The sequence below is a fragment of the Cyprinus carpio genome, chromosome A7 (assembly GCF_018340385.1).
Source record: "Cyprinus carpio isolate SPL01 chromosome A7, ASM1834038v1, whole genome shotgun sequence".
Classification (NCBI taxonomy): domain Eukaryota; kingdom Metazoa; phylum Chordata; class Actinopteri; order Cypriniformes; family Cyprinidae; genus Cyprinus; species Cyprinus carpio.
The window spans coordinates 31,734,495-31,761,689 of NC_056578.1; the positions used below are offsets into that span (position 1 = coordinate 31,734,495).

The window sequence follows — 27,195 nt, forward strand, 5'->3', positions numbered from 1 at the left end:
CCCGGACCATCACTGACTGTGGGTACTTGACACTGGACTTCAGGCATTTTGGCATTTCCTTCTCCCCAGTCTTCCTCCAGACTCTGGCACCTTGATTTCCGAATGACATGCAAAATTTGCTTTCATCCGAAAAAAGTACTTTGGACCACTGAGCAACAGTCCAGTCCTGCTACTCTGTAGCCCAGGTCAGGCGCTTCTGCCGCTGTTTCTGGTTCAAAAGCACACGCCTGTGCACGATGGCTCTGGATGTTTCTACTCCAGACTCAGTCCACTGCACCCCCAGGTCCCCCAAGGTCTGGAATCGGTCCTTCTCCACAATCTTCCTCAGGGTCCGGTCACCTCTTCTCGTTGTGCAGCGTTTTTTGCCACACTTTTTCCTTCCCACAGACTTCCCACTGAGGTGCCTTGATACAGCACTCTGGGAACAGCCTATTCGTTCAGAAATTTCTTTCTGTGTCTTACCCTCTCGCTTGAGGGTGTCAATGATGGCCTTCTGGACAGCAGTCAGGTCGGCAGTCTTACCCATGATTGCGGTTTTGAGTAATGAACCAGGCTGGGAGTTTTTAAAAGCCTCAGGAATCTTTTGCAGGTGTTTAGAGTTAATTAGTTGATTCAGATGATTAGGTTAATAGCTCGTTTAGAGAACCTTTTCATGATATGCTAATTTTTTGAGATAGGAATTTTGGGTTTTCATGAGCTGTATGCCAAAATCATCAGTATTAAAACAATAAAAGACCTGAAATATTTTAGTTGGTGTGCAATGAATCTAAAATATATGAAAGTTTAATTTTTATCATTACATTATGGAAAATAATGAACTTTTTCACAATATGCTAATTTTTTGAGAAGGACCTGTATATGAAGATATTAGGTATAAATGTCATTGGACAGTATCATAATTTACTTGCACTTAAGTCATTCCAAACCCCTTTCTTTCCTCTGTGGAACACAAAAGAGGATATTTTGGACAAATACAAATAGAATTTTCATTTTGGGGGTGAACTATCCCTTTTAATAGGCCATCAAAACAAAAATCCTTTTTGTTGAGCTCAGTAAAAAAAAAAAAAAAAAAAATCTAGAGGAATATAAGCAAATCCCTGTACTCCTCTGATGTTATCTGGGCTTTTTGATATGGTGAACCTTCATCGTGTACAAATTTGTGTTCTACCTTTTAATGTTGCTATCAGAATGACCTATGGATTTGTTTTCGTTTTGAGCTGTGGCAAGTCCTTATAAATCACTGCAAACAAATATCTTTGTCATTCTGACAGTCAACAGCTCCAACTGGCTGCCAACGCCAGGTGGCATTACTTGTTACCATGCCAACAAGTTGTTCTGGACTAATTCATTGGCTCGTGCGGCTGGCACTTTCCCAGAAAAAAAGCTGGTAGTATATTTGAAGTTAGCAAGAACACATACAGCTGATATTAGCTAATATTGCAGAACATTTTGCGTACCAATTAGGTAATCAAAGTTAACTGCATTTAGCCTTGAAGTCTAGTCAACTGAGAGGTTTTAATTAGCCTAGAATCCATTTAGCAATATCGTGAATGTGGTACTGCAAATGGCCAAATCTAATTATGGCTCTAGCAAATCCAGTGCTTTGTTGAAGACAAGAAACATTCACATAATGAGATGAAGTTGTAAATACTGTTTGAATGAGTGGTCATTGTCTTTCTCACAGCGTTTCATGCCACAATAATTGTGCATTATACTAAGTATGGAAGAAAATGGTGGATGGGCGCGATCTTTGAAATTCTTCAAACAGAAGAAAATCTTTCCAACATCATTCTAGCAACATATATCCATACTGATCAATATGTAACCCTTGTGCCATTATCAGTTGCATTGTCACTGATATACAGTACATCATTTTTTACAGACTTGTTCACCCCAAAATTAAAATGGCATATTACTCTTATGATGTTTATGATGTTTCAAACTCGTGATTTCTGTCTTCACAAAAGGAGATCAATCTGCTTTTTCCTTACAATTAAACAAAAATGGCTTGGTCTGTCACTCAAACTTGGCATCCACTTGGCTTTTGATGACTTGGAATAAAGTGCACAAGTCATACAGACTGTTTTTAGTACATAATGCTGTTTTTGTCCTTCTTGATTAAATCTTGATTATATCTGCCTATTTTGCCCTGGGTATGTAATTCAGACAGTGATGCAACTAAGATTATCTGCACATTGGCAAAAGTTGCCCTACTAAGTGCTTGACAGGCTGGTGAGGTTGGGGTTTGGCTTTCGTGTTTTGATTCACTCAAACATGTGATATTCAGAGGCCTAAAGGAATCATCTGAAATTAGGTGGAAGTGTCACCAGAGTGACGTTTTGGTGGTGCAAGGCTATAAATCGCTATAGTTATGTTTCCCTTATTAGACTGCCCTGGATGACAAGTTCATTCTTGGCCATTCTGTAGCCACCCTATTAGAGATGAACCAGTTTATCTGTGTGATTTGGCTGAGTGCAGAAACATTGTAAGAACAAACTGTGTATGTGTGAATACATCAATCAAACTGGTTTTAATTAGTCAAATTGGGCCAGAATTTGCTGCAGGCAGGTAAAGTAGAGCTGGATGTCCTTTATTTTAGGCTACATCACACACACACACACACACACACACACACACACACACACACCCACACACTGGAACTGGGTGAGAAATAGCACATTTTCTCATCTCTTTTTGGCCCATCTCTTTCAGACAAATAGACTGTCATGCATGGCCACAATATGCACTGAGCCAACTTTAATCTTCTCAAATGATATGGACCACTGGGATCTGATTATGTAACACAGATCACTGGGGTTATGGCCATTCACTCTGTTGTTGTTGTTGTTGTTGTTGTTGTTGTTGTTGTTGTTGTTGTTGTTGCTGTTGTTTTTCTGTGTAAAATTAGGTCAAAAGAAAGGCATTTATTGGGTTAGTTCTCCCAAAAATGAAAAGTCATAATTTATTCAACATTATGTCACTACAAACCTGTACAGAACCTTCTGTAAGCCTGTCTGCTGCTGTGGGTAAATACAGAAGGCAGAGATGTACACAGTATCTGTGCAATCATACATCCATCCATGCACACACACACACATACACAGCTCAACTCATCTTCTCCCCCTCCTTTCACCTAAGCTATTCTTAAATGGGGTTTATTGGCAATGAGATAAATTCTGGCAAAGTACTCACATAACAAAAATACTGCTAATGTGCACATTACAGACACAATGTCCTCTCTCTTTTTCTCCAGCTCTGTCCATTGTGCTCACTCACTTTAGCTCTTCCTCTCTCTGTGTGTCCCGCATCAGCACTCTTTCAGACAGTGCCGTCAGTCCTATCTCTTTCCCTCAATCTGTCTCTTTCCCTGTCTTTATCTCAGCCTCACATTCTGCCCTTCCTCAGCAACTTTCCCAAACTGCAGATAGACAGGACATAACAATGGAAAAGAGGGAGAGTAATTAAGCAAACAAGTCTCCTGCCCTCTTTTTATGGCAGCAAAACAAGGGGAAAAAACGTATCTTACTTAAAAAGTAACCTTACCTTACCTTAAATTAAAAATCTTAACAGTGCTGTATTCTGTCCCTTTTTTATTTTTAAATGAAGCTTCTGGGTTCAATACAAGGTAAGCTCAGTCTACAGCATTTATGGCATAATTCCGATTACCATAAAATATATCTAATTTTCTGTTTTAATATCCTGTAATGGCAAAGCTGAATTTACTGTCACTTTTGATCAATTTATTGAAACCTTGCTGAATTAAAACAAAACTAAATAAATAAATAACTGACTAAAAACATTTGAATGGTAGTGTAACTTTTGCACACTGAAATTATGTTTAGACACATATTGTTTACATACTGCAACAATATAACATTTACAGTTTGCACCATTCATTTCCATTGAAAGTGCTTCACAGATTTGTTTTTGATGAGCTGAAATTGAGTTTTTTTGTGGTAATCAACATAATGTCATGTGTGCAGTCGATTAAGCTTAACTTGTAATGACCTCTGATTATTCCTTTAAGGATATAAAATCAAGGCAACAATGTTTACTTTGGCAAAATAAGATACAGTAACACCCAGATATTAAAATGGTTATTAATATAGGTGGTTCCCTTATTTCAATCTTTATTTCTATACTCAGTTGTTTACGCCAAAAAAAAAAAAAAAAAAACTTAACTTTGTTTTTCACTGCTAGTATATTTCATGAAAAATAAAAAGAAAAATTTCTGGCAAAACAACTCATTAGTGTCCTTTTCTTCCATTTCTCCAAACAAAGCATATTTTAAAACAGAATTTATTCGTTGATTCTGTGGTTTTGGAATGGCATTTTTTAAAATGAATTTTTTCCTTCTATAATAGTCCAGCGTCCGACATAATTGTCACAGAACACATATCCTGTACTGGATAGTGGTGGTCACATGATACAGTAGATCCAGTGGTGTCATAAAATTATTTTTGATTCTTTTTTTTGTGTATGTGCATTAATCCACCCACTCACCTACACACTTACAAACACATACACACATACACGCTCAAAATATCAATTGTCAGTCAATGCCCATTCATGTTTTAAAAGTGTTCCAAATCATGCCACCATTGTTCAGTTTGTACACTTTCACTTTCCTTGCAGTTTGCATCCTCTGCATTCCACATTTGCTGTAATACCACTGTTGCGGTTATCAATTGATCTCCTCCAATCGATTGTGCATGAGTCGGCATGTCCACTTGCTGGCCTTTTCCCTGCAATGCACGTGGCCACAGTAAAATGAACCATCATATTTCCCCAAGGTCCACATGAGTTAGTACTGTAATCACTGTTTCTGTCGGCCTGCTTTTATTTAGTGATGTGCTTTTTTGTTTACATTGACTGCGTTTTAAAATGAAATTTAGTTTGTGGTTCTCCAAAATTCACTGAAAAAACAGACTTTTTGTATGTTTTTTAGAAGTCTTGACTTTTATATCTGCTGCCTAAACCAATGCTGCCGTTTTTTGTACCTTCTGGAATGATTCATCAATATTATATGAGATCTTCAACAACTTTCCTTCTGAAAAGTCAGTCTAAAACCATCCTATGACAAATCTAGCAAAAGACAAATCTGACAAATCTGGTCTCTCAGCCTAATCAAGCTGGTCTTCAGCTGGTTTTGCTGGTGTCACAGGCTGTCCGACTGGCAAGTACCCCAAACCCATCTAAAACCAGCAAACCAGATCACCATTACCAAACCAGAGAAAAGCTAAGGTCACCAAACCAGCTTATGTTTGTTTTTGTTGAGTTTTTTTGTTATACAGTCTTATACAGTAACTTTACCACATTTTCAGCTTTCCTTTAAACCGGTTTCTCTTTGAATCCTTCTGCATCCATCTTTTTTGGTCCTAACAGCCTGTCTCTTCATTTATCTTTTTTATCTTTACCTACACCACACTCTCCTCAAGTTCTTCTTCCTTTTCTTTGTCCTTTTCTTTATCCTTCAGCCACTGGTTCTTTGAATTTGTTGTAACCTCCACTTTCGGAGGGTTGGAATTTGAGTTGGTGGCATTGTAGGCACGGATGTGCCCGCGTGCATGCTGCATGTGGAAATCTTCGCTGCCGCTGCTGGTTGTTGAGGTGCTTGTTGCTGAAGTGCACTGGACAAGCATGCCATGTAACGACTGGCTCCGTTTGGTCCAGATAACACTGAGTCTCTTGGCATAACTATAGCAGGCTGTTGTGGCAATTTCACCCATATCAAATGATGAGCTTCTCTTGTAGCGCAGGGCGCTGTGAGGAGGACTCTCGCGGGACAACACAGGGCTCTGATAGGCCAGTGAGGAATTCCACTGGCTCTCTGGCCCTCCCCGACGGACTACAATGCTCCCTCCTGTGCTGAACCGCCTGTCACGACTGTACGTAGGGGGCGGAGCCAAGCTTAAACTTGCCCGTTTATTTGTATCCATATTTGTAGGGTGCAGTTTGAGCAGTTTCGCTCCTAATTGATGTGATGGCCGTGGCAGTGTGGAGGGGGAATGATTACTGGGGGTATAATACAAAGACATTTGCTCTTTCTCCAGCATGTATGGAGGAAGAGGCCTGACAGACCGCATCTCCACTTCAAGTCCTGCCCTGAACTGTTCCAGATTCACCTTGGGCTTTGGGAGGGTTTTTGGTTTCACTTTGGAAGTTGGTTTGGGGGGTGACCCCAACCCTCTCTCTGCAACTTTTCGTTTTTGAACAAGCACATTGGGCAGCACCACCATCATCACATTCCCATTTCCATTACTCTGAGAAAAGACATCGGCTCCCTTGGCAGGAAGAGGCGGGGAGTCTGTTCCTGAGCAACCCACCTCCTCACCAATTTCATGATGATTGTCATGGTTACTGCACACACGGTGACGTACCATCAGTGCCACGGTAAACACCAACAGTGTTACTACAACAACTCCACCAACCAGAATTGTTAGAGTCCCGCCAAGGAAGTGGGCTTGAAGTGAACGGCAGTCTGGGTAATTGTCCTTGGTGCTAAACTGGGTGCAACCAAGGACCTTTGTGGCGGCCATGGAAGTGACTGTGTCATCAAAAATAGCTAGCACGCACAAATTGTAGTCTGAGCCAGAGACCAGGTTTTTCAGTAGAAAGCTGTCACTTGTGGGGGGCAGAATCCTAAAAGAGGAGGGGAGGGGGATAGAGTGGGAGAGAGAGCGGATGGTTAGTAACCTGTAGCGATCTCCCCATTCCATTACAATGATCCCATTCCATTACAGCATTTTGATTAGACTTGTGTCCCTCTATTCCCTTGTTCATAGCAAAAAAAAATCCTACACTAAATAATGTAATGGAAATGTACTGGGCTGTTCTGCCATAACACTATGCAAATTAAGGCCTTCCCAAACAATACTTCTAATATTGACATATAATTGCAGGCTCGGATCAAGACCTTGACACATGACAATACTGTTTCAGTCACATTATTAAAACCCCCTTATACTCCCACACACAGACATTTTTTTTTCTCTCTTGGAAGAAAAGCATCAGCTAATGCCTGCCGTCCACTGGTCCTGATGGGTTTAATTATGTCTCATCTAAAAATGAAAGGACACCTTGCACATGGAATATTAACTGCAGACAAACACATGATATGGCAGTGGACATTCTTACTGCCTTAATTTTTCAGTTATGTCCCAGAGTGTTCTCAAAGAATATTTTTTTTCTTATTTTTTTCCTCTTTTGTCCAATTTATCCTATTATTATATAATTTCTTATTATTTAGCAGTTCTAATTCTTTATTATTATAAAAAATAGCAAATAAATTCTTTAAATTACTATTTGAGAAGCTTATTATTTGAAAATCCAATTTGAACTTTTTATGCCGAGCTAAGGTAAGTTCATGTTTTAAATTGTGGTGAAGGTCCCCCAAATGTAATATGAATTAATCATTAATTATATCTTGGATTTTTTGTTTTTGTTTTGTTTTTGTTTTTTACACACATGATGCATCCATTACTGGCTTATAAATGTGACATGTATATATATGAATGTTGAAATCATACAAACAGTATGTGGAGGTCTTGTGGCTGTATATATAATTATAAAATAACAGTAATTTTTAAACAGGTTTCCTAAACATACCCCCATGTGTTTGGTGAAAGTGGTAGAGATGCCTCAAACTGACTCCCTTGGTTGATAGCAATCTTGTGAAAACAGCACAAATTTCACTTTTCAACTTTTAACTAATTCACTTACTTTAGTTATGTCAGAACCATAATCATCAAAATGTTTGACACTTGATTAACATACAGTTTGGATTTGGTGATATGGTTCTGTTTTGGTCAAAAAACTCCCCATCTATGCAGCCTGTCATGAATGAGCAGGGAGTGCAGCAATAACCCCCCAGGGTAAACAGAACAGAACAAAGCAGATATCATTAATGTTCTTAATGATATTTAAGTGTAACAACATTATTCAATATAAAAAGGAGTCTAATTCAATGAGGAAAATCAGAAAGCCAAGTTCTGAGTGTGGCGAAAGGAGGAGTTGGGGATGGAGGAGGGTAATTTGCTCCTGAGCAAGTGATAAAACTGCTGAATAATCCTGAATAGACCATATATAGAAATGCCATGATAGGCGTCATATTCCTATAGGTAGATGTGGATCAGCTGAGAGTCAGCCAATGCAAGCTTGACTCACGTGAGCTGCCAGAACTAACGCTATACACTTTATCTGGCATATTCTTTCCATGCACATTAAACTGGGATATATGATAGAAATATTTGAAGTTGATAAAAGACTGGAGAATCTAACATTTGTTTTCCGGTATAAATGCACAAGCGTAATTTGTTTAATAAATCAATAAGATTAAAAAAGACTCTCTCCCACTCTTTCTCTCTCTGTCGAACACACACACACAAACACACTCTGTCTGCCTGAACTGCTCTGTCATTGGGGTCGGAATCTATTAAGCCCGGCTGTGCTGTAAATTATAAGTTACAGCTCAAGGTCATTCTGTCTGCCCTCTTCTAGCTTTGTATTTCTAGACTCTGTGTAGCTCTGCATTGCTCTTGTAGTGTTGTTTCCAGGCACAGGAAGAGATATACTATTAAAATAAACATGAAACAATGTCTCCGTAGCTGTATCCAATGCAGTATACTGGAGCTGACATATTTTAGAAGTGACTGACCATGCGCTAGTAGGTAAACATCTCTCGACCAGGACATAAAGCCAAAACAGGCATTACCATGGAAACCACGTAGGAGAACTAGATATAGCATGTCTGTTGGTGGATTCCTTTTTTATCCAGGTGAGTAAGTGCTCTAAGTGTGAATGACAGAGCAATATTGATAGCATTGGTGCATTAATTTGACATGTCAGTTGAATTTGTACTATTTGTGAAACTGGATCCACAGATGTAAAACAAGGGGAAAAAGATACCATAATGGCTAATTAGATGTCCAATGGAAAAAGGATAAAGAAATACAAGTATACATGGCAGGGAAATGACAGGTCTCTGGGTAACAAATTAGTGCTAACTGCATTGAAAGCTAGTTGCACATATTGACAGGGCAGATCAGTATTGGCTCGTGTCCAGTACAAAGTGGATGTGACCTTCAGCATTCTTAGTGTGTTTATGAGTGTCTGTATAATGTCTGTTTTCTTTCCTTTTTTTTTTTATATTTTTGACCATAAATGTTGTAAAGCTTGATCGTGTCTCAAACTCAGCTCAGCCAAGAAGTTTTTCTCACTGAATTCCCACAAAACCAAATTATCTCAGTTATGCTATCCACATTAAAAGGATAGTTTACCCAAAAAGTAAACATTTTGTCATCACTTATTCACCTTAATGTTGTTACAGACATGTTTGACTTTCTTTCCTTGTTACAACGCAGAAGGTTAATTTTTGAATAATAAATTGGCCACTCTGTTCCATATTATTAAAAAGAATGGGTGGGGCTGCTGACCTCCAAAATAACAAGCAGACTATAAAACTAAAATAGACTATATAATTATAAAATAGGTTAATTTGTTGTCTTTTTAATTATAGTGTTGTGTGAGGAACATACTAGAATGCACACTACTGTTCAAAAGTTTGGAGGTCTGTAAGTTTTTTTTTTTTTTTTTTTAAGAAATCAATGCTTTTATTCATGAAGGAAACATTAAATTGGTCAAAAGTGAAAGTAAAGACAATAATACAAAAGATTTATATTTCAAATAAATGCTGCTGTTTTAAAATTTATTCATCAAAGAATTCTGGGAAGAAAAAAAAGATTATAAGAGACAGTTGTGTACATCATTATTCAACAAATAGTGTTATTCACTTTTATTCTGTTACCCATTGTGACCAAATCTTTGACTGAATTTCTGAAAATGAATAACTGATTCACTAAAAAAATTACAATCCATTCACGAATCAGACCACTGCCGAGTTCTAGACTTCTGGAGGCCTAAGCAAAACTTTAAGCAAATCCAAACTTATTTCAGAGCAGTTACACTGTCACCAAACAACAGTGAGTTAAAAACAGTCAGCAATACAATGAAAAGAAGAAAATTACAAACAGTAGGACAAATAAAATAGAAAAAAAGATACAAATTAAACAATTTAGTCTACTAAAAATAAAACCCTATTATACAGAAACTGAATAATAAAAAAGTAATAAAAAAATATTAATAAAACACTGCATGGTCTTCATTGTAATTAACCATACGCCTCCTTCTTCCCGTGACTATGAACGTTTTTACTTTGTTACAGCAATCTTGTGAAAACACCACAAATTTCACTTTTCAGCCTTTAGCTAATTCACTTACTTTAGTTATGTCAGGACCATAATCATCAAAATGTTTGAAACTTAACATACTTATCTTTGGTTGTATGGTTCTGTTTTGGTCAAAAAACTCCCTTCCCATCCATGCAGCCCATCATGAATGAGCAGGGAACTCATATTATACAGAAACTGAATAAAGTAATAAAAAAAAAAAAAAAAAATAATAAAACACTGCATGGTCTTCACTGTAATTAACCATACATTGTGTCTTATTACAGTTACTAAAGTTATTCAATGAAAAGCAGTGAATGATTCTCTTGATTTCTTTTGTAGTTTGATTAACATTAAATGACAGGTAGCAACAGGGTTTTTAGGCTGCTGCCACTTTTAAAGTGAATGCACTGATTTAATATACTGACCAGCAATCAATTACTTTCCCAAGTGTTCATGTTCACTTACAACATAATTGACCGCTTTTAAGAGAAAACTTGCAAATGCTAACATTTTGGCATATTTTTGTTTATATTTACGTGCACAACCAAGGCCCAAAATAGCCTATACTTGTCCATGTGAATCAGACATGGTTACATCTCTCATGAAATCTAATGAATTCAAGGAGAGACGGGTGGATGTTGAGGTTTTCACTGATAAGCAACTTTTTTGGCAACGTTTCAGAAGATTGAGATTGACCTTTTCTTCTAGTGGCTTTAATTTGTGTTTCTGAATTTGTGAGATGGAAGTGCACAAAGTCAGATTTTGCTTTCTCACACATTAACACATACACACTCAATACACATCCATTCTGCAGTAAAATCTGACAGGGAAATGTTTTGTGAAACTGGTGACACAGAAACAGGCAATTATTAGAACACTCTAATAATAGAGAGAGAGAGGGGGGGGGGGGGGGGGGGGGGGGGGGGGGGGGGGGGGGAGGGAGGGAGGGAGGAGGAGGAGGGATGGAGCCTGAACGAAAGGGAAGGAAACAGAAAAGACTTTCATCTTTTGTCTCCACTAACTTAATATTCATAAACAGACTGCTTTTATTCTCTAAACTCAACCCTGCCTTTTTCTTGTCACTCTCTTTCCTCCCCATTCTCACCCAGTTAATGTCAGTATTTTTCTCCCTTGCTTCCCTCTACAGGATCTACCTCTTTCTTTTTGCATATCCTCTGTGTATCCACTGAGACACCTTTTCTGCTATTTCTTGTTCTTGAAAAAAGCTATACATCCAGACACCAAACATAAGCCAGATAAAAGCTTTCCTTTTACCTGCAATTTCTCTCATTCTCGATTTTTCAATCTCTGCTCCTCTTCCTGTTGTTGTGGTGGCCGTCAGCAAGATAGGTTGTGACATACTTATTGGCATTGCAGTTTAAGCTAATTTGAGACTTCATTATCCCTTGAGCCCTCTGTCAAGCTCTCTATCTCAATCTCTGTCCCACCCCTCTCTTTTATTTCCCATTCCCTCTTTCTAACTCTCTCTCTACTTACCAGCCCCCTGTCAGTTTCAGTCTCTGTGGTGTCAGAAGCTTGTAATTCTCCCACACCACATACACATATTCACTCCCTCTTGGCCCCTTAATGAAGGACAGACAGCAATAGGGCGTATGTCACTTGCCATAGATAATGTCTCAGAGAAGTGCAAGATGTATTGAACATGCTCCGAAAATGTCTGACAAAGACTAGGCTGAAGCTGCTGCTAGAGCCACAGACACTGATAAGCAGAGAAAGCAGTAGGACTGCCTTTGCCTCAGGTTCAACATGGAGCTCATTATTATCATGATTCATGCTGACAAGAATCAGAGCATGGCATATTCATTATTGCAGTGCTGTTAAATGTCATATTAAATGGGTTATATAAACTGGCTCTGAATGCACATAAGTGGATTTCTGAACAATTAGCCTGTAATATGACAGTAGATCGTATTTAAAAGCCTGTTGTTTGAGCCCTATTGAAGTTCCATTCCATCACTTTAATGTCACTTTCAGTGAAGTATTCTTGAAATCCAGATGTAGTCAACATATGTTAATCTGGTTAATTTCCAGAAAAATGGTTCACTAAACTCAATGACACAACTAATTTATGGAGAATCATTCTCAGTGACCCAATAAAGCACTAGACAGCACTGGCAGTTTTTGCAGTTGTTGTAGTTGAAGCCTTGGAGTTCATGTTTGATCTTGAAACGCTAATTTTCAATAACAAGATATTTGGAACTTCTTGCAAGTTACTTAATAAATAATTACTTTATTAAACATTTTCTTCTCTTCCATCTCAGTCTCCGATGCACGTTCATGATGTCCTAACTACCTTCTGGGCCTTGAACGTGGTAGTTGCGTTGCTGTCTATGCAGGGTCAGAATGCTCTCAGATTTCATCAAAAATATCTTAATCTGTGTTCCGAAAATGAATGAATGTCTTGTGGGTTTGGAACAACATGAGGGTGAGTAATTAATGACAGAATTTATTTTTTGGATAAACTGTACAGTATATATATATATATATATGAATGAAACTTCTGCCTGGGTTAGGCAAAATTCAGAACTGAAGAAAATGGCTTCCTTTCAATTCAGTGTAAATTTTAATTAAACTGGACACCGCACATGAATTTGAATTAGAGAAATTTAGTATCTAGTTTTCTATATTCTTTTTATTATTATTATTATTATTGCTGTTGTTGTTGTTGTTATTGTTATATGGGTTTTTATTTATTTAAATTCTACTTCCTTAAATTCAAATTCCACAATCCATCTTTAATTCAAATTCACAAATTAAATGAGAATTTAAAAGGCATTCTGAACTCAGTTTTAAATGGTGCACAAAACTCACTTCTACAGAATATATATTCCATTTGTTTTAATACTTCAACTGAAATCACCTTGTAAATACATCATGTGAAGTTGACACTAACTCTGAAAGCTGACTTCATGGTTTCAGTGTTTACACTCTTACTCACCTGTAAATTAGTGTCTCATCAGCAGTGCAGTTATACTGTATTTGATACATCCACACCAGGCTGGCTCCCATCAGTTGACCTTTATCCCATCTCACTTGTGCTGAGGTGGAGGTCACTCCTTGTACTCCCACCATCTGCTCCTCAATCCCTTCGCTAACCACATCCTCACTCTCTGCCTGACCCTCCTCCTGTCCCTCCTGGGGGTCACTGTTAGTGTCCAGACCAGAGCTTTGCCCACTGGAAGTCTTCCCTCTGGTGATGTCTGATGATCCTGGGTCACGAGCTAACAATACCGTTCCATTTCCACGATGAGGGAGGGGAATAACCTTCAGGTCAACAAGTGAGGTGGCCTCACCTGCAGCATTGATAGCAATACAAGTGTACGTACCATCATCACGAGCAATAGTCACATGTAGCTCAAGAGTGCCATTTCGGAAAGATGTGGTACGACTGGAATTGCCAATGATGCGGTCATCTGGTGAGACCCAGTGCACCACTGGCTCTGGATCACCAATAGCACGACATTTGAGTGTTGCCCTTTGACCCTCCAAAACCCAGAGTTTGTGTGTATGTCGGGTAATTAGCGGAGGCTCACAAGCAAATTCCTCCTCAGGGATAGACCAGAAGTAACGTCCCGCTAAATGAAGGGGTGTAGCACATGTTTCCATATCATCACTGCGGATCAGCCTCCTCAACCAAAGCAGTTCACAGTTGCAGTGTAATGGGTTACCCCCGAAATTTAAGTTGATTATGGCATTGTAGGGTGTAGGGCTGATGACCCCTGTCTGGGAGCGAGCGAACAATGGATCGGGTGGTAAAGTCTTTAGCCGATTGGAGGTCATGTCCAATCGGGCTAATTTGTAGAGCTCACTAAAAGACCCCTCAGCAATCTGGTCAATGAGATTGTGATCTAGGTTCAAAGTGTGCAGACTGGCCATACTCTGAATGGCATCCCAGGGAGCCTTGCGCAGATTGTTATAGGATAAATCCAAGTCCTCTAGAGTGAATAAAAAGTCATCGAAGGCCTCGGAGGAGATATTGATGAGCTGGTTATTGTTGAGAATTAGATGCTGCAGGTTTACCATGCCTACTAAGTCTCGTGGGCCCAGCTCTGAGATTCGGTTGCCATCTAAGTGCAACGAACGAAGACTTTCGAGATCTGCAAATGCCAGTGGCCGGATGTGACTGATGGTATTCCGGGATAGTGTCAAATCCACCAGTCCCGTCATGTTGGCAAAGTCAACTCCTCCCACCTCTCGAATGAAGTTATCAGCAAGGCGAAGCTCAACAGTTCGGCGGTCAATGTTTGGCGGGACAAAAAGAAGACCTTTATCGGCACAAAGTGTGCTTAGAGATTCTGAAAGATTCCTGCAGACACAATGGAAGGGGCACGCTGCAACCACACCCCACGTCTCGCCAGCTACAGCTCCTGGAATCTGACTGAAAAGAGCAGGCAGCAAGCAGGCAAAAGTGACTAGTGCCAGCCAGTGCAGTAATTGCAGTGGCAGTGTCGGTGAGGATGTGTCTGGGGGTGAGTTTCTGCTGGTGAACTTTGTCCACAGTGGAGGAAAGCGTTGACAAAATGCTTCAGAGGGTTTGAGGATATTTAGTTTCAGATGGATGGATGGATGAGAAGACAATGAGGGGGAGTGTGTGTTCCTGTGAGGATGGCATAAAATGTGGGACGGATGTGGTTTTCTGAATGGCTGAAGGGGTGGGGAGTCTTGCATGGTAGATAGGGTGATCCACAGACCTAGAAAAAGCAGAAAGAGAAAGACATCAGTCATCCTGTTTCAAGTGTCAACTTTGTAGTGCTGATGTGTGTGGGTGAGCTCATGCAGTTGCTCTCCACAGGAATTTCTATTCTTGGGCACCCTGTGCATAACTGCATGTAAAATTACAACATTAAAGACTATGACCACACTGATTAACACTAATGGTGGAAACTGTGCCGTCCACGAACCTCTAAAAAGCATGGAAAGACCATATAACAATTATTTTAGTGCATTTTGGAAGTTGAAGCTTGTAAATTCACACTCCCACCATAGTGTGTGGCCGTTTTCTTTGGAAGAAGAGCTGCTTGCTTCACTTCAAGAGAAGTGAGAGCCACAAAAACACTAGTCATTTCACTCAGCACTGATGGACAAGCTCTGTTCAAGACTGTTTTATTCTTAATGATGTGGAAGCTACATGGTAAAGATGTGGTCAACTAGTAAAAAAATCTTTACAAATGCAAACTTTGCTACTTTGTGCAGTGTACTTGATTTAACAGATAAACTCATGCGTAAACACAAAGGAAGAGGACAAAAAGAAAGAAAGAATCACCACATCACATAAAATTCTAATTACAGGTTTGAGACTGAACAATCTATAATATCTGTTATTTGATCTTTTGCGCCAATTTGTCCTTGCACTGAGTTGTCATTTTAAAATATGGGTTTCAACCTAGAGATGAAGCTAAAGAGGTATTAAGTTATTTGAGAATGTACATCACACTTTTGTTCTGCATTAGCGCATTCAGCAAATGCTCTTTAACTGTCACTTAGCACTAAGTGCATGTAATCAGGCAGATACAAGCCAAGGAAAACAGCGATCAGAATCAGCATGAAATGTTCCATATCTGCATGTAGAGTGAAAATGTGGACCACAGCTCAGATGACATGACTCACAAATCAAACATTCAGTCATCCTCATGGCCAGTGTTGGGAAATAGCCTACTAAAAATAGTGGCACTACTAACTTAAATACATTTACTGTTTGTGTGAGAGTTAAAATACTGTAGCTTTTCAAACAAGGTACCTTTGTGCTGTAGCTCAACTAATTCTACATACAGTAGCTGGTTTTAATGCAACATTGTATTTTGTAACCAACTTTACTGCCAAGCGAGGAGAGGGAATAAAACATACTAAACTGTCCATTCTCTCTATATGCTGTTTAAAACAGATTTATTGTAGTGAGATGGTTTATTCAAAACAGTTTCTCATATGTGTGCTTGAAAATTCATTTCTAGTGAATTGATTCATTTTAAACAGTTCTCTTTCTCTCCACAGAGGTTGGACAAAATTATGTGACCAACTATTATAATAGGGGTTAATATAATCTGCGTAGGCTACAGTGAAAAAGAAATGTTGCTCTAGTTTGTTTATCAGTGTAGTAAAAGTTATGTTCAGCAGTGTTTAGTACAATTGGTCTGTGAAATGGATGACTTTTCAGACTTCCAAAAAGGACAAACCATGAAACCCCATTCAGCAGGAGCTTTTTTTAACCTTAACAGCCCAGTTGTTTGGTGTTTGAAGAACAATAGCCTTTATGATTATGATGTAGTACACTAAATATGGCAAGACTTCATCTTCAAAGAAGAAAAGTGTTTGAAACCTGAAAGTGAAACAACGCAATGTCCAAACAACACAGAATTGCAGCAATGAAAGCAAGCCAGCAATATTCCTCTTGAAGACCATTTTCACAAAAACCAACCACTTCACGAAGCCAGCATCCATGAAAGAGCTGTAATTTCAAAAACTTTAATCACAGCCACCAATGCTAAAATGCGAAAAAATACCGTCATGATCATAAAACCTAGACAGATGTAGCACCAAGATGAACTTCAACATCTGCCATGGCCAGCTCAATCGCCTGAATTAAATATTATCTTTTGCTATTTTTTGATAGATGGCATTCAACTGGAGACTCTTCCAAAGTTGTATGAACTTTTGAATAGTCTTTTCTAAAAGGTTGGAAGCTGTATTAAAAGCAAATTGTGGTGAAACACCTTAATAAAGAAATATTGCCTATTTCCCAGGTGTTCACATTATTTTTTCCATGTAGATTTGGACAGTCTGATTTATTCTAGCAAATCAGTTTGTCCTACTTTGTCTTCTCTTATGTAGTATTGGAAAGCTGGTTTACATAAATGAACAGAAAATAAAGATTTAACTCATTGAAGCGCTAGCGCTGCACTTCTCATGTCAGACTCACATATGTGACAGTGATCTTTGCACGTCATTACTGGATTTTGTGCTTGCTCACCCCTCTTTGGTATTATTAACAATACAGCACAGTAATTATGCAAATTTCAAAACAACAAGATAATAATTATGACAAAGTCATTATACTGAAAAATGCAGATAAATATAACCAGGGAACAATCAGACTTTACTCAGTTAAGCTTGTTTTTCAGCACATTACTCATTAAATAGTGACAGATTCTTATTTTTTAATTATATAACAAAATTAGATGAGTCCTCTGACTTTGCACTTGAAAGTACAGAAATGGGAGGAATCATGAACATTTATAATGTCCATAAAGAAGTGCCAGATTAAACCCCATGATTAAATTGATTAATGTATTGACTGGACAACATATCCTCTAAGATTCTTACAGAGACCATTAAGATTCTTCTTACAGCTTTATGGTTGTGGACAAAATAAAAAAATACATTTATGCATTTAGCAGACGCTTTTATCCAAAGCGACTTACAGTGCATTCAGGCTATCAATTTTTACCTATCATGTGTTCCTGGGGAATCAAACCCCACGCAATGCTCTACCACTTGAGCTACAGGAGCACTACAGGACAACAAGTAACTATGGTATTTTGGCCATAAGTATGGTTGGCATGGTAATTTTTTAAAGGGATAAGTCATGAGTAACTGGAAATTGTCAGCATTCTCACCCTTATGTCCTTTTAGACCTGTTCAAATTTCTGTGATTTGCAGAACATAATAAAAGAAAGGTGTTTTTTGTAATATATAATATACTTTCATTAGTCAGTGGAGTTCAATGTTGTTTGGACTCCAGTGTTCTTCAAAATGTCTAACTATCTATTTAAGCGATGGAATTCAATGAAGACATATGGAGATTGTCAATGCTCGGTGATTAACTATATTCATAAGAAATGCATATTATGTGTTGGTGCAGGGAGAGGAAAGTGCAACTGAGTGCAATTTCCAACGTGACTTTTAATGTCTTATATCTTTGCATTCCCAGAAGTCTGTGGGAGATCGAGCAGAAAAAACTCTATAGTGCTATGCAAAAATATTGGCTTCATCTGTCTCTTTCTCTTCCTTTTTTCTTTTCCTGTGTGGTCTTCCTTCGACCTACTGTGTCCTTCCTTCTCTTCTCTTCTCTTCTCTTCTCTTCTCTTCTCTTCTCTTCTCTTCTCTTCTCTTCTCTTCTCTTCTCTTCTCTTCTCTTCTCCTCTCACTCCCTACCTATTTCTTTTCCACGCCCCTCTTTTTCAGTTTCCTCTATTACCCAGGGTTCTGCTAATCACCTGTGTCCACTCTTCCCATCTGCCCTTGAGGTAACTTGAGAAGTGATGCAACATTAGTTAAAGTATCCCTTCCCCTCTCTCTCTCTCTCTCCATCTCCCATTCTCACCGTCTTTAGCTACCTGAGAACAGACCAGCCGAAATAGATCTTGTCTCTCTCCTCCATCGATCTGGCCGCCCAGGATAGATAGCAGCTCTTCCTCAATATTATCAGGCCCTCTTTGTCCTTTACTCATATTCTTTTCTAAGTTCAGGACATTCTAATTTGTCTTGGTCTAATTTTATCTTCTAGTGCTACTGGGTTTGCGTGCCTGTGTGTGTTGGTAGGGCATAGATTAGATTAGAATAGAAATTCTGGTAATCCTTTTGTAATCCGTAATGTTATTCATGATTCAGACTGAATGAAAAACTACTGCGAGTGCCTGGCTTTAGAACATAATAACCCTGTCCATTATATGTGTGTGTGTGTGTGTGTGTGTGTGTGTGTGTGTGTGTGTGTGTGTGTGTGTGTGTGTGTGTGTATCTCACGCCGAACATCTCTCTGCACTTAGCAACTCCCTCAGCCCTCTTTCGCCAACACATTCTGTCCTCAACGCACCCCTCCTTTCTCCCTGTTTCCTTGCTGCCTCATATTAAATCAGACACAGAGTTTTGCTGCTGTTGTCAGTGTCTCCACAGCTTCAGTGGCCTCAAAGCGGATGACCATTTGCTAATGATTATCGCATCAATTACGTTCTGTACCGTACAAGACTCTGAAGAGAGCTGTCACACACACAAACACACACAGTGGCTGAAAGACTAATTGAAGCAGCACTTTTACAATGAATAGTCCTTTATAAAGAACCAGTGAACAGGCCAAAGGAGAAAAAAAAAAATGTTTTATTGTTTTTTTTTTTCACATACATTTAAGTAAACAACAATGAAAACAGCATTTTAATTTAGATGGAATTCTGATTTAATTGAATATTGTTTAATTTGGGAACAGTTTAGTCTGTAACTCTAGTAGCATTTTGTTGCATTTTATTTTATGGTCCCACTGACTTTATTATTGTGGCCTCTAGCAGCTTTTAAAAGCGATAGAGAAGCGAAGTGCATTGCTGAAATAAGAAAGTCTATAATACCTGGAGAGAGCTAACCATTAGCATTCAAGGACAGCAGCCTAGCTAGCGCAGGAAGCCGGAAGGTGAATAATCACCCTTGTGCTGTAGAAAATGACATCATGACCAAGTTGACTGGATGATGGCAATACACACCATCCCAAAATCTTATCTATCATGAACCCACTGCCCACTTTTATGGAGAAAAAAAAAATTATAATAATCTTTTCCATCAGAAAACTAGATATATATTTTTTTTAATTCAGTGGTTGTCAGTGGGGAAAGATGATGTAGTTACAGCATCCACAAGCAGTGACTTATCACGCTAAACAACAACAGATCAACTGATTGCTGATCAACAACAGTTATTTGTGAAATCTCACATTACCCAGTTGTTTTATCTCATCACATTCATTTCAGTTGCAAATTCAGAATTCGGGTTAAATATATTTTTTCCAGTAACACTGTGAATTTAGTGGCTGAAGAGGACTGTGTGTGTGTGTGTGTGTGTGTGTGTGTGTGTGTGTGTGTGTGTGTGTGTGTGTGCGTGTGCGTGTGTGTGCGTGTGTGTGTGTGTGCAGGTGGCATAAGGCACAATAAGTTTAATTCTGCATTATGCTTTAGTGTGGATATAAAAGATGAGCTATTGAAAGGTGTAGCCCCACATATATCATTCATATCATCTGATCTGTGGTATTAAAGACTTCTATCCTCTAATGAAATATCTTACTGTGAATTGAACTGGGGGATTTATTATCTGTGCAACAAAGATAATCAATGATCCTCAGATGTCTCCTGCTTTTATAGGAAATGATCTCCAACATACACACATGCACATGATCAAACGCACATACACACACATACTCTTTGACAAATGGCTTTCATCTTCCTGGTTCTCATCTCACAATTGTATGTCTACTCTCTCATATCTCAGTCATTTTCCACTGTTCTTTCTCTCTCTCTTTCTGAATGTGTGAGCAGTAGACGAAGTGACTTAATGTCATGAAGTCATTAGGATGTAAAGAGAAAAGGCAGAGATGCGGAAGGTGTTCACAGAATATTTCTTACACCCAAACACACATGCACACTCGCATACGCTGATATGGAGGCAGATGACAGCCTGACAGCAGTGATCCATCAACCGTCTGAAATGGGAACTTGGCATAGAGAAATAGGGAGAGAGAGAGAGAGAGAGAGAGAGAAGGAGGAAAGCTGGTGGAACAGCAGTGAAAAGTGCATTGGTATTTATATTGCAGTTGCGGATGTTCTGGGTGGTTGCTAAGGCATTGCTTGGGTGTTCTGTGTTTCCTAGGGTGTTAATATATCTAGATATATGATAATGTATAATTAAGTATTATTAATAATAAAAGAATAATAAGGTGTTTGTTTTTATTTTTTAGTAAATCAAAACCGAGACTTTTTGACTCCACAGGATGAATTAATATTTCAGAAGAGTCTTATTTATCTGACCCAGCAGTGACACTTTGAGCACGGCACACTCAGACTCCCAGCATCGATCCTTCTAGGTATCTAATTATCCATCCTACCATGCCTTCATACACCTGTCCATTTCTTTATTTATTCAGTCATCCATCCTCTTTCCATCCTACCATCCAATTTGTCTGTATCTGTCCGTCTGTGTCTGCCGTTCTATGTGAATCTTTTTGAACAGGTCAGTCTCATTATTCTCTTCATTTCCTGTTCTTCTGTTTCTGAGTCCACCGTCTCAGAGCAGCGAATCAGCAGAATATAAACTCTGATCCTTAAGTACTGGAATGCGCTCGATATTCTGTATAATATGATACTTATATATATATTACTGGCAGGGTTTTTTTTCTGCCATGGTGGGGACTTAGCATTTTTATAATGCCATAAAGACATTTGCTATATATTTTTAACTGTTTTCCTCATTTGGACAGTTGGCTGCTTCACACAGTGCAGGTGTTTTTCTCGACCCACCCATACAAAAGCCCTAACTCAATATAATATTTATTGCTGTCAATTTGGAATGTTATCTTCGATCAGTCTTGCTAAATAAACTGAATTTATGCGGTCTTAGATGTAGTTAATTTTATAACTAGGGAGGTCCTAAGCCGATACCATGGATCTGTATCGGGGCCGATTAAATTTATTTTTGCTGATCGGTATCAGGTATCCTAAGCCCGATCTTTTATTTTACATAAACTATCATGCAGGTGTTGTGCAGTAGGTTGCAGAATGCACCTTCAAGTAGGTGTGCCAACCGGCATTAAAAGGAAAAGACGTTCAAATGTGCGTTTGTGACGTGCAAGAACCAGTGATCGTCTCACATTGAGCTTCTGTCTTTGATTTGATGCACACTTTTGTAACAAATCACAAGTTATTTATTTAACATTTAATTTATCGGCTGTCAGACTATATGAGACATCGTTGCCATAATGCATTGCTATGGGTTGCATCTTGCTTCAGATTGACTGACAGAATATGCCTATAAATATAGTAATTCCATAAGGCTAGATGCCCCTTTATTACATTTGAGCCCCTGCCCCAAGAAACTCTATGTTTGGCTCTGTATACATTGGATTGAATTTAATAACTATAATGTTCTTGAAGTCTGCAAACAAAAAATCAAATAACAGAACAGGGCTCTGTATTGGCATATACTCAGCATTCAATAACTCGGATCAAATCAGGTACACAAAAATTTGATTGGGACATCCCTATTCATAGCGCTTTAATAAATAAAATAATATATGTCTAAATTAACCATTAAAGCCATCTTAGTTGACCAGCTTCACAAGTTAGGATTTGCTGGTGAATGTCTCTGCTGGCTCACCATCTGAACCAGCCCCTCACCAGTATACACTGCCACTGAATTTATTTTGCCAAGCAGGGTTGGTGAAATACTGGGATGGGTTTCACAGTGTAGAGTTTAGCACAATGTTACATGCTCAGTGAGCACCTCTCTCTTCTGCATGACCTGTCTACACCTTTGAGGATAAACTGTCAAGTTAGGAAGAGAAGCCAGAATACAATTATCTTAAGACAGGTTCAAAATAATAAAATAAATAGGTGGGAAAATGTCAAATCTAGTTGTATGTAACACCCAAATATTTCTTTAAATTAAGGACAGGAAACAATAACTCAGAGAAAAAGACTTGGAGACAAAATATGAATAAATTAAAAAGTACTGAAGAGGGTTTGGGGCGGTCCTTAAAGTATGATGTGGTGGTATTGATGTAGGCATGGTTACAACAAGAACGCATGCTACTTTTAAAGCAACCTCTCTCACACTTAATGACAGAGAGAAAGAACACAACACTTTTGTGAAACTGAAATTGAACACAACTTCAATATTTATTAGGTGAAAAAATAGATAGTATCTTACTAGCAGGAAGATACATTGATGCCTGTCACAAAAAGAGGGAGGAGTCAACAAATCAGTGCTCAGTGCCCACACACACACACACACACACACACACACAAACCACATTGAATGGTTCATTGAATTCTAAAATGTTGATTTGTTCTACTTTTTAAATGTATATACGTGCATGTTTTTGCTGCATCTGTTCTAGATTCAATGTAAACACTATGCTTTGGCAATACATTGTAACAATTGTCATGCCAATAAAGCACATATCGAATTGAATTGAATTGAATTGAATTGAATTGAATTGAATTGAATTGAATTGAATTGAATTGAAAGAGAGAGAGAGAGAGAGAGAGAGAGAGAGAGAATACACCAGCTTGTGAGAGGCAGAAAGATAAAGGCTGTAGTTCAATGTAAAGTGTCCTTCATGTATGCACATGAATATGCATAGAGAAGCATGCACTCTGGATAGAGAGCCCAAGAGCTCTTCAGCTGTTTTTGTGTGTGTATATGCATGTGTTGTCGTTTATAGCACTTCAAAATCAATCTCTCTTGTGTTATGTCACTGCATTAGCCGCTGTTGGATATGTGCTTGTTTATACAAGGATATGAAGGAGAAAGTGGGAAAAGCAGTGGAACAATAAATGGCCCACAACATACTTTGAGCTCCATAAATAACTGAATATACACATCTATCTTTCACTCGATGGAGTGAGGTGTTTGTGTGCAATCATAACCGTGTCTACAGCAGAATGTTGTTCTCTGACCCATTCATGTGTGTCCAGTCAGGCATCGTCAAATTTACAGCTGTTTAAATGACTACAAAAGGTCAACATCTAGTTATTACTCCAAAACACCACACCACGCATATTTTCAGATGGGAAGAGAAGCATAGGAAAGGAAATAACAAATGAGATTTCTTTAAATGTGAAGTTTAAAACTGATAATAATGTTTCCAGATCTCTGCTGTCTGGCAAACAGATATCCCTGCCTCAAACTCATGCCATTGGTTAAGCCAGTGTTGCTATGGCTATACAAAAAAACTGTTTTAAAAGGTAGACAACCTAATTACACAGCCTTCTAAGATGCATCATTGTGCTCAAATCCCATAATCCATTGCAGTCACTTCAGTAAATCTTATATTCGATGAAGAAAGAGATATATTATCTTGATTGAAATGTTGATATTCAATAACAAACACTACATTCAAACTCAGCTCTGAAATTAGCTGTGAATTGTGAGTATCCTTCCATCTATGAAAATGACTAGATTTTGCTCCTGGAAATTCGCCAGACAATGGTAAATGTGAGGGCGTGTTTATAAAGCGGCTGTCTGTATAGGCAGCTCACTGTGAAAAGGCCCTGTATGCCAGCCATTAGTCTCATTTATTTTTATTTCGGAGACAAAATCAATACTTAAATGAAACTCGGAACACCATTAAGTCTCCTGAGTTCTGAAAGAGTAATCTTTAAGAGATAAAATGTTCCACTGTGTGTGAATGATGTGGAACAGGACTGTGCAGATTTTCATGCTCTGCATCCTGCAATTGCTTTGTCCATTAGTCAGTACAGTATGTATGTGTGTTTGTGTGAGTGAGAATATTTACCTTTTTATTGTCTGTGTTGATTCCAGGTCAATTAGCTGCTCATTTCCAGGTTTGTCTGCATGTCTTTAAGGTTCTAGGGTGTGTTTTAATCCAGACTGAGGTGTTTATCCCTTGTCAAATTAGAGGAATGTCTGTGTGTGCTTATGTGTTTATCCTGTGTCCATGCACACACTTTAAACATGAGGATTTAACTTGAGTCAGACTCTCAATCCCACTCGTATCTGGGATATGCACTGGGATATGCTCTTCCCTAGTTAAAATGTTCCTGTTGTGAAACATTTTGGCCTTAGGTCCTACCAGCAATTTCACATTTCCACTAAACGCATTTTAAGATTCTCACCATATTCTTCCAATTTTGACTCTTTCCAGCTGTTTTTGTCCTCTATTTTCCAGGATCCTGCTGTTTTTATCTTCCTCTCACCTTCTGTTCCTGCTCCTTTTCATCCATCTCCCATGTTCATGTGCTCATTTTCCCTTTTAACACCTTCTCATCTCACTCTCTCACATGCTGTCGGTTTGTTTATTCCTTAATCCAGATGTGCATCTTGTTTGTGTTCTCCTCCAAATTGCTCATAGTGTTGTTTTCATGCATTCACCTCTTTAGTTGTTTGTCCCATTCGTCTTTCAGTGTCGAATTCCAGTGAGCTGCCAGTTCTGAGGCCTTTATGCCTCACGGCAAAACAATGTCCCAAGCGCAGAGAAAAACAGGACGATGGGAGGGTGGGATGACTGAATGGGGAGGATGAGTATGGAATGAGAGGGAGAAAGAAAAAGGGGAAAATATTTATTTCAATTGTTGTTGTTACACATACACAGAGATACTGAAACTGAAACCCTGAAGACATGAGACATAATTGAACTGTTGTTTGTTAAATGAGTTAGTTTATTGTTGTCACAGATGTTTCTTCTAAAATTCCTGAGTAGAAATACATATATTAACAAATGAGACAACTTGATTGAACACAGATAAGAACATAGAGCAATAATATATATAATATGATTCTGCTGTGAAATTATATTGAAATGTTAGATCTCTTGGTATCCTGCCAAATTTGAGCACAGTTTCAATAAGACATTCTTGAAATCTCTTCTGATATGAATATTAGATTATTGGGGACTTTCTCAGGAGGTAAACTGCCATCAAGAAGAAATGATTGAGATATTAACAAGATCTCATTTGGGATTTTCATTCCAGTGGGGAGAGATAATATTTTATCGTATACTGCTTCTGGTGTCATCGAGGGCTGCTCCTGAAATGCGTCCACCATTAATTGGGCCCACTGTCCCTTATGTCAAGTGATTAGGACCCCTTACCCCCCATACCCCCATCACAGAGCTCAGGACGTCCCCCTTCCAGCCCTGATGTCATCTCTCCATTTTGCACTTCTAAAAAAAGACTCCTCTACTAGTTACTACTAGTTAATGTGTGTGTGTGTGTGTGTGTGTGTGTGTGTGTGTGTGAGAGAGAGAGAGACAGAGAGAGAGAGAGGAGTTAAGCAGCTGTCTTATATGGCGTCAGGCATGTCATCATACAGACTGGCAAGCTTTCAACTAAGCACCATCTCTCTGTCTCGTCATCCGTTTCTTTTTTTTTTATATTCCTTATCAGAAATGTCTTTTTTCCTCTTTACTTTCAATATCTGTTTTAAAATCTGTCATTGAAATGACACATGCACACACAAACACATCCCCACAAACCTGCTTTTCCAGCATTTCCAGTCGAGTAGTCCAGCAAGAAACGGCGATCCAACTCCTGGCTTCCTCAAAAGCGAAACAAGACCCTCTTTCTCTCTCTCTTTCGGACTCCGGTCCTCTTCCCTCCCTCTCTTGATTTCTCTCTATGTCTAACACTCCCTCGTTCTCACCAGCTGTGTGCTGCTGAATCTCTTCAGAGGACTAACTCCTCTTTTTTCATCCCTCTTTCTTTCTCTCCTGCCACAGTTGATTGAAATTTAAGTCATTTTTAATCCTGCCGGTCAGGTATCCAGGGTACAGCAGAATGGAAAAAGAAAAATTAGAGCAAACGTGAGAGGAAAAATGACAGATCTTCTGTACTGATAGATATTTTTAGCAGTTCCCCTGCATAATTCTCTCCTATAGCTCAGTTTTTCTCTGGTTTCTACTCTTTTTTTTTCTTCTTCTTCTTTTGCAAGCAGCTGAGACGTTTGCGTGAGCCAGCAAGCGACTAAGGAGCGAGTGTTGACTACACGCACTGATACGGGGAGTGAGGAAGGGGGCTGAAAGAGAGAGAGAGAGAGAGAGAGAGAGAGAGGGGGAGAGAGATGGACAGCCTCCAGCAGTATTGGCTGAGTGTGATGGTCGAGGTAGCGAGGGAGTGATAGACAAAGAGATGTTATAGAAGCAGAAGGAAGAGCTAAGTATGGAGAAATAAATGGAAGGGAGTGATATGGAGAGGAAGGAAATAATGATGTACATCAAACGCAGAGAGGATTGATATAGCCTTTACCGCTTCCTGCTGTTAATAAGACATTTTCACTCCAGAACACTCTTATAATGTTTAACATTGTTTATACAAGACATATAGAAGACATAATGTATTATTTATGCTATTATTGGAGTTAATTTTGTGTTTTAATGAATGTGGCTGTTAAAAAATGGTCCCCGTGGGGAAATCGCCTTAATATACTAAATTAGGTAATTTTTTTTTTTTTTTTCTGTTTT

General features: G+C 38.7%; 2 protein-coding genes across 2 annotated transcripts in view; one reads left to right on the forward strand and one right to left on the reverse strand.

The window, feature by feature from the left end:
- LOC122145671 (pyruvate carboxylase, mitochondrial-like) overlaps positions 1-27,195 on the forward strand; it is a 188,882-nt gene that overhangs the window by 102,025 nt on the left and 59,662 nt on the right. The window lies entirely within an intron of this gene.
- On the reverse strand, positions 1,742-26,722 carry LOC109095839 (leucine-rich repeat and fibronectin type-III domain-containing protein 4-like). The gene is made up of 4 exons (XM_042760831.1): positions 26,212-26,722; positions 24,514-25,242; positions 13,189-14,941; positions 1,742-6,642 (listed from the first exon to the last, which is right to left on the reverse strand). Exons 3-4 carry the CDS (start codon positions 14,916-14,918, stop codon positions 5,418-5,420), a joined length of 2,955 nt encoding a protein of 984 aa, XP_042616765.1. The 5' UTR covers positions 14,919-14,941; positions 24,514-25,242; positions 26,212-26,722; the 3' UTR covers positions 1,742-5,417.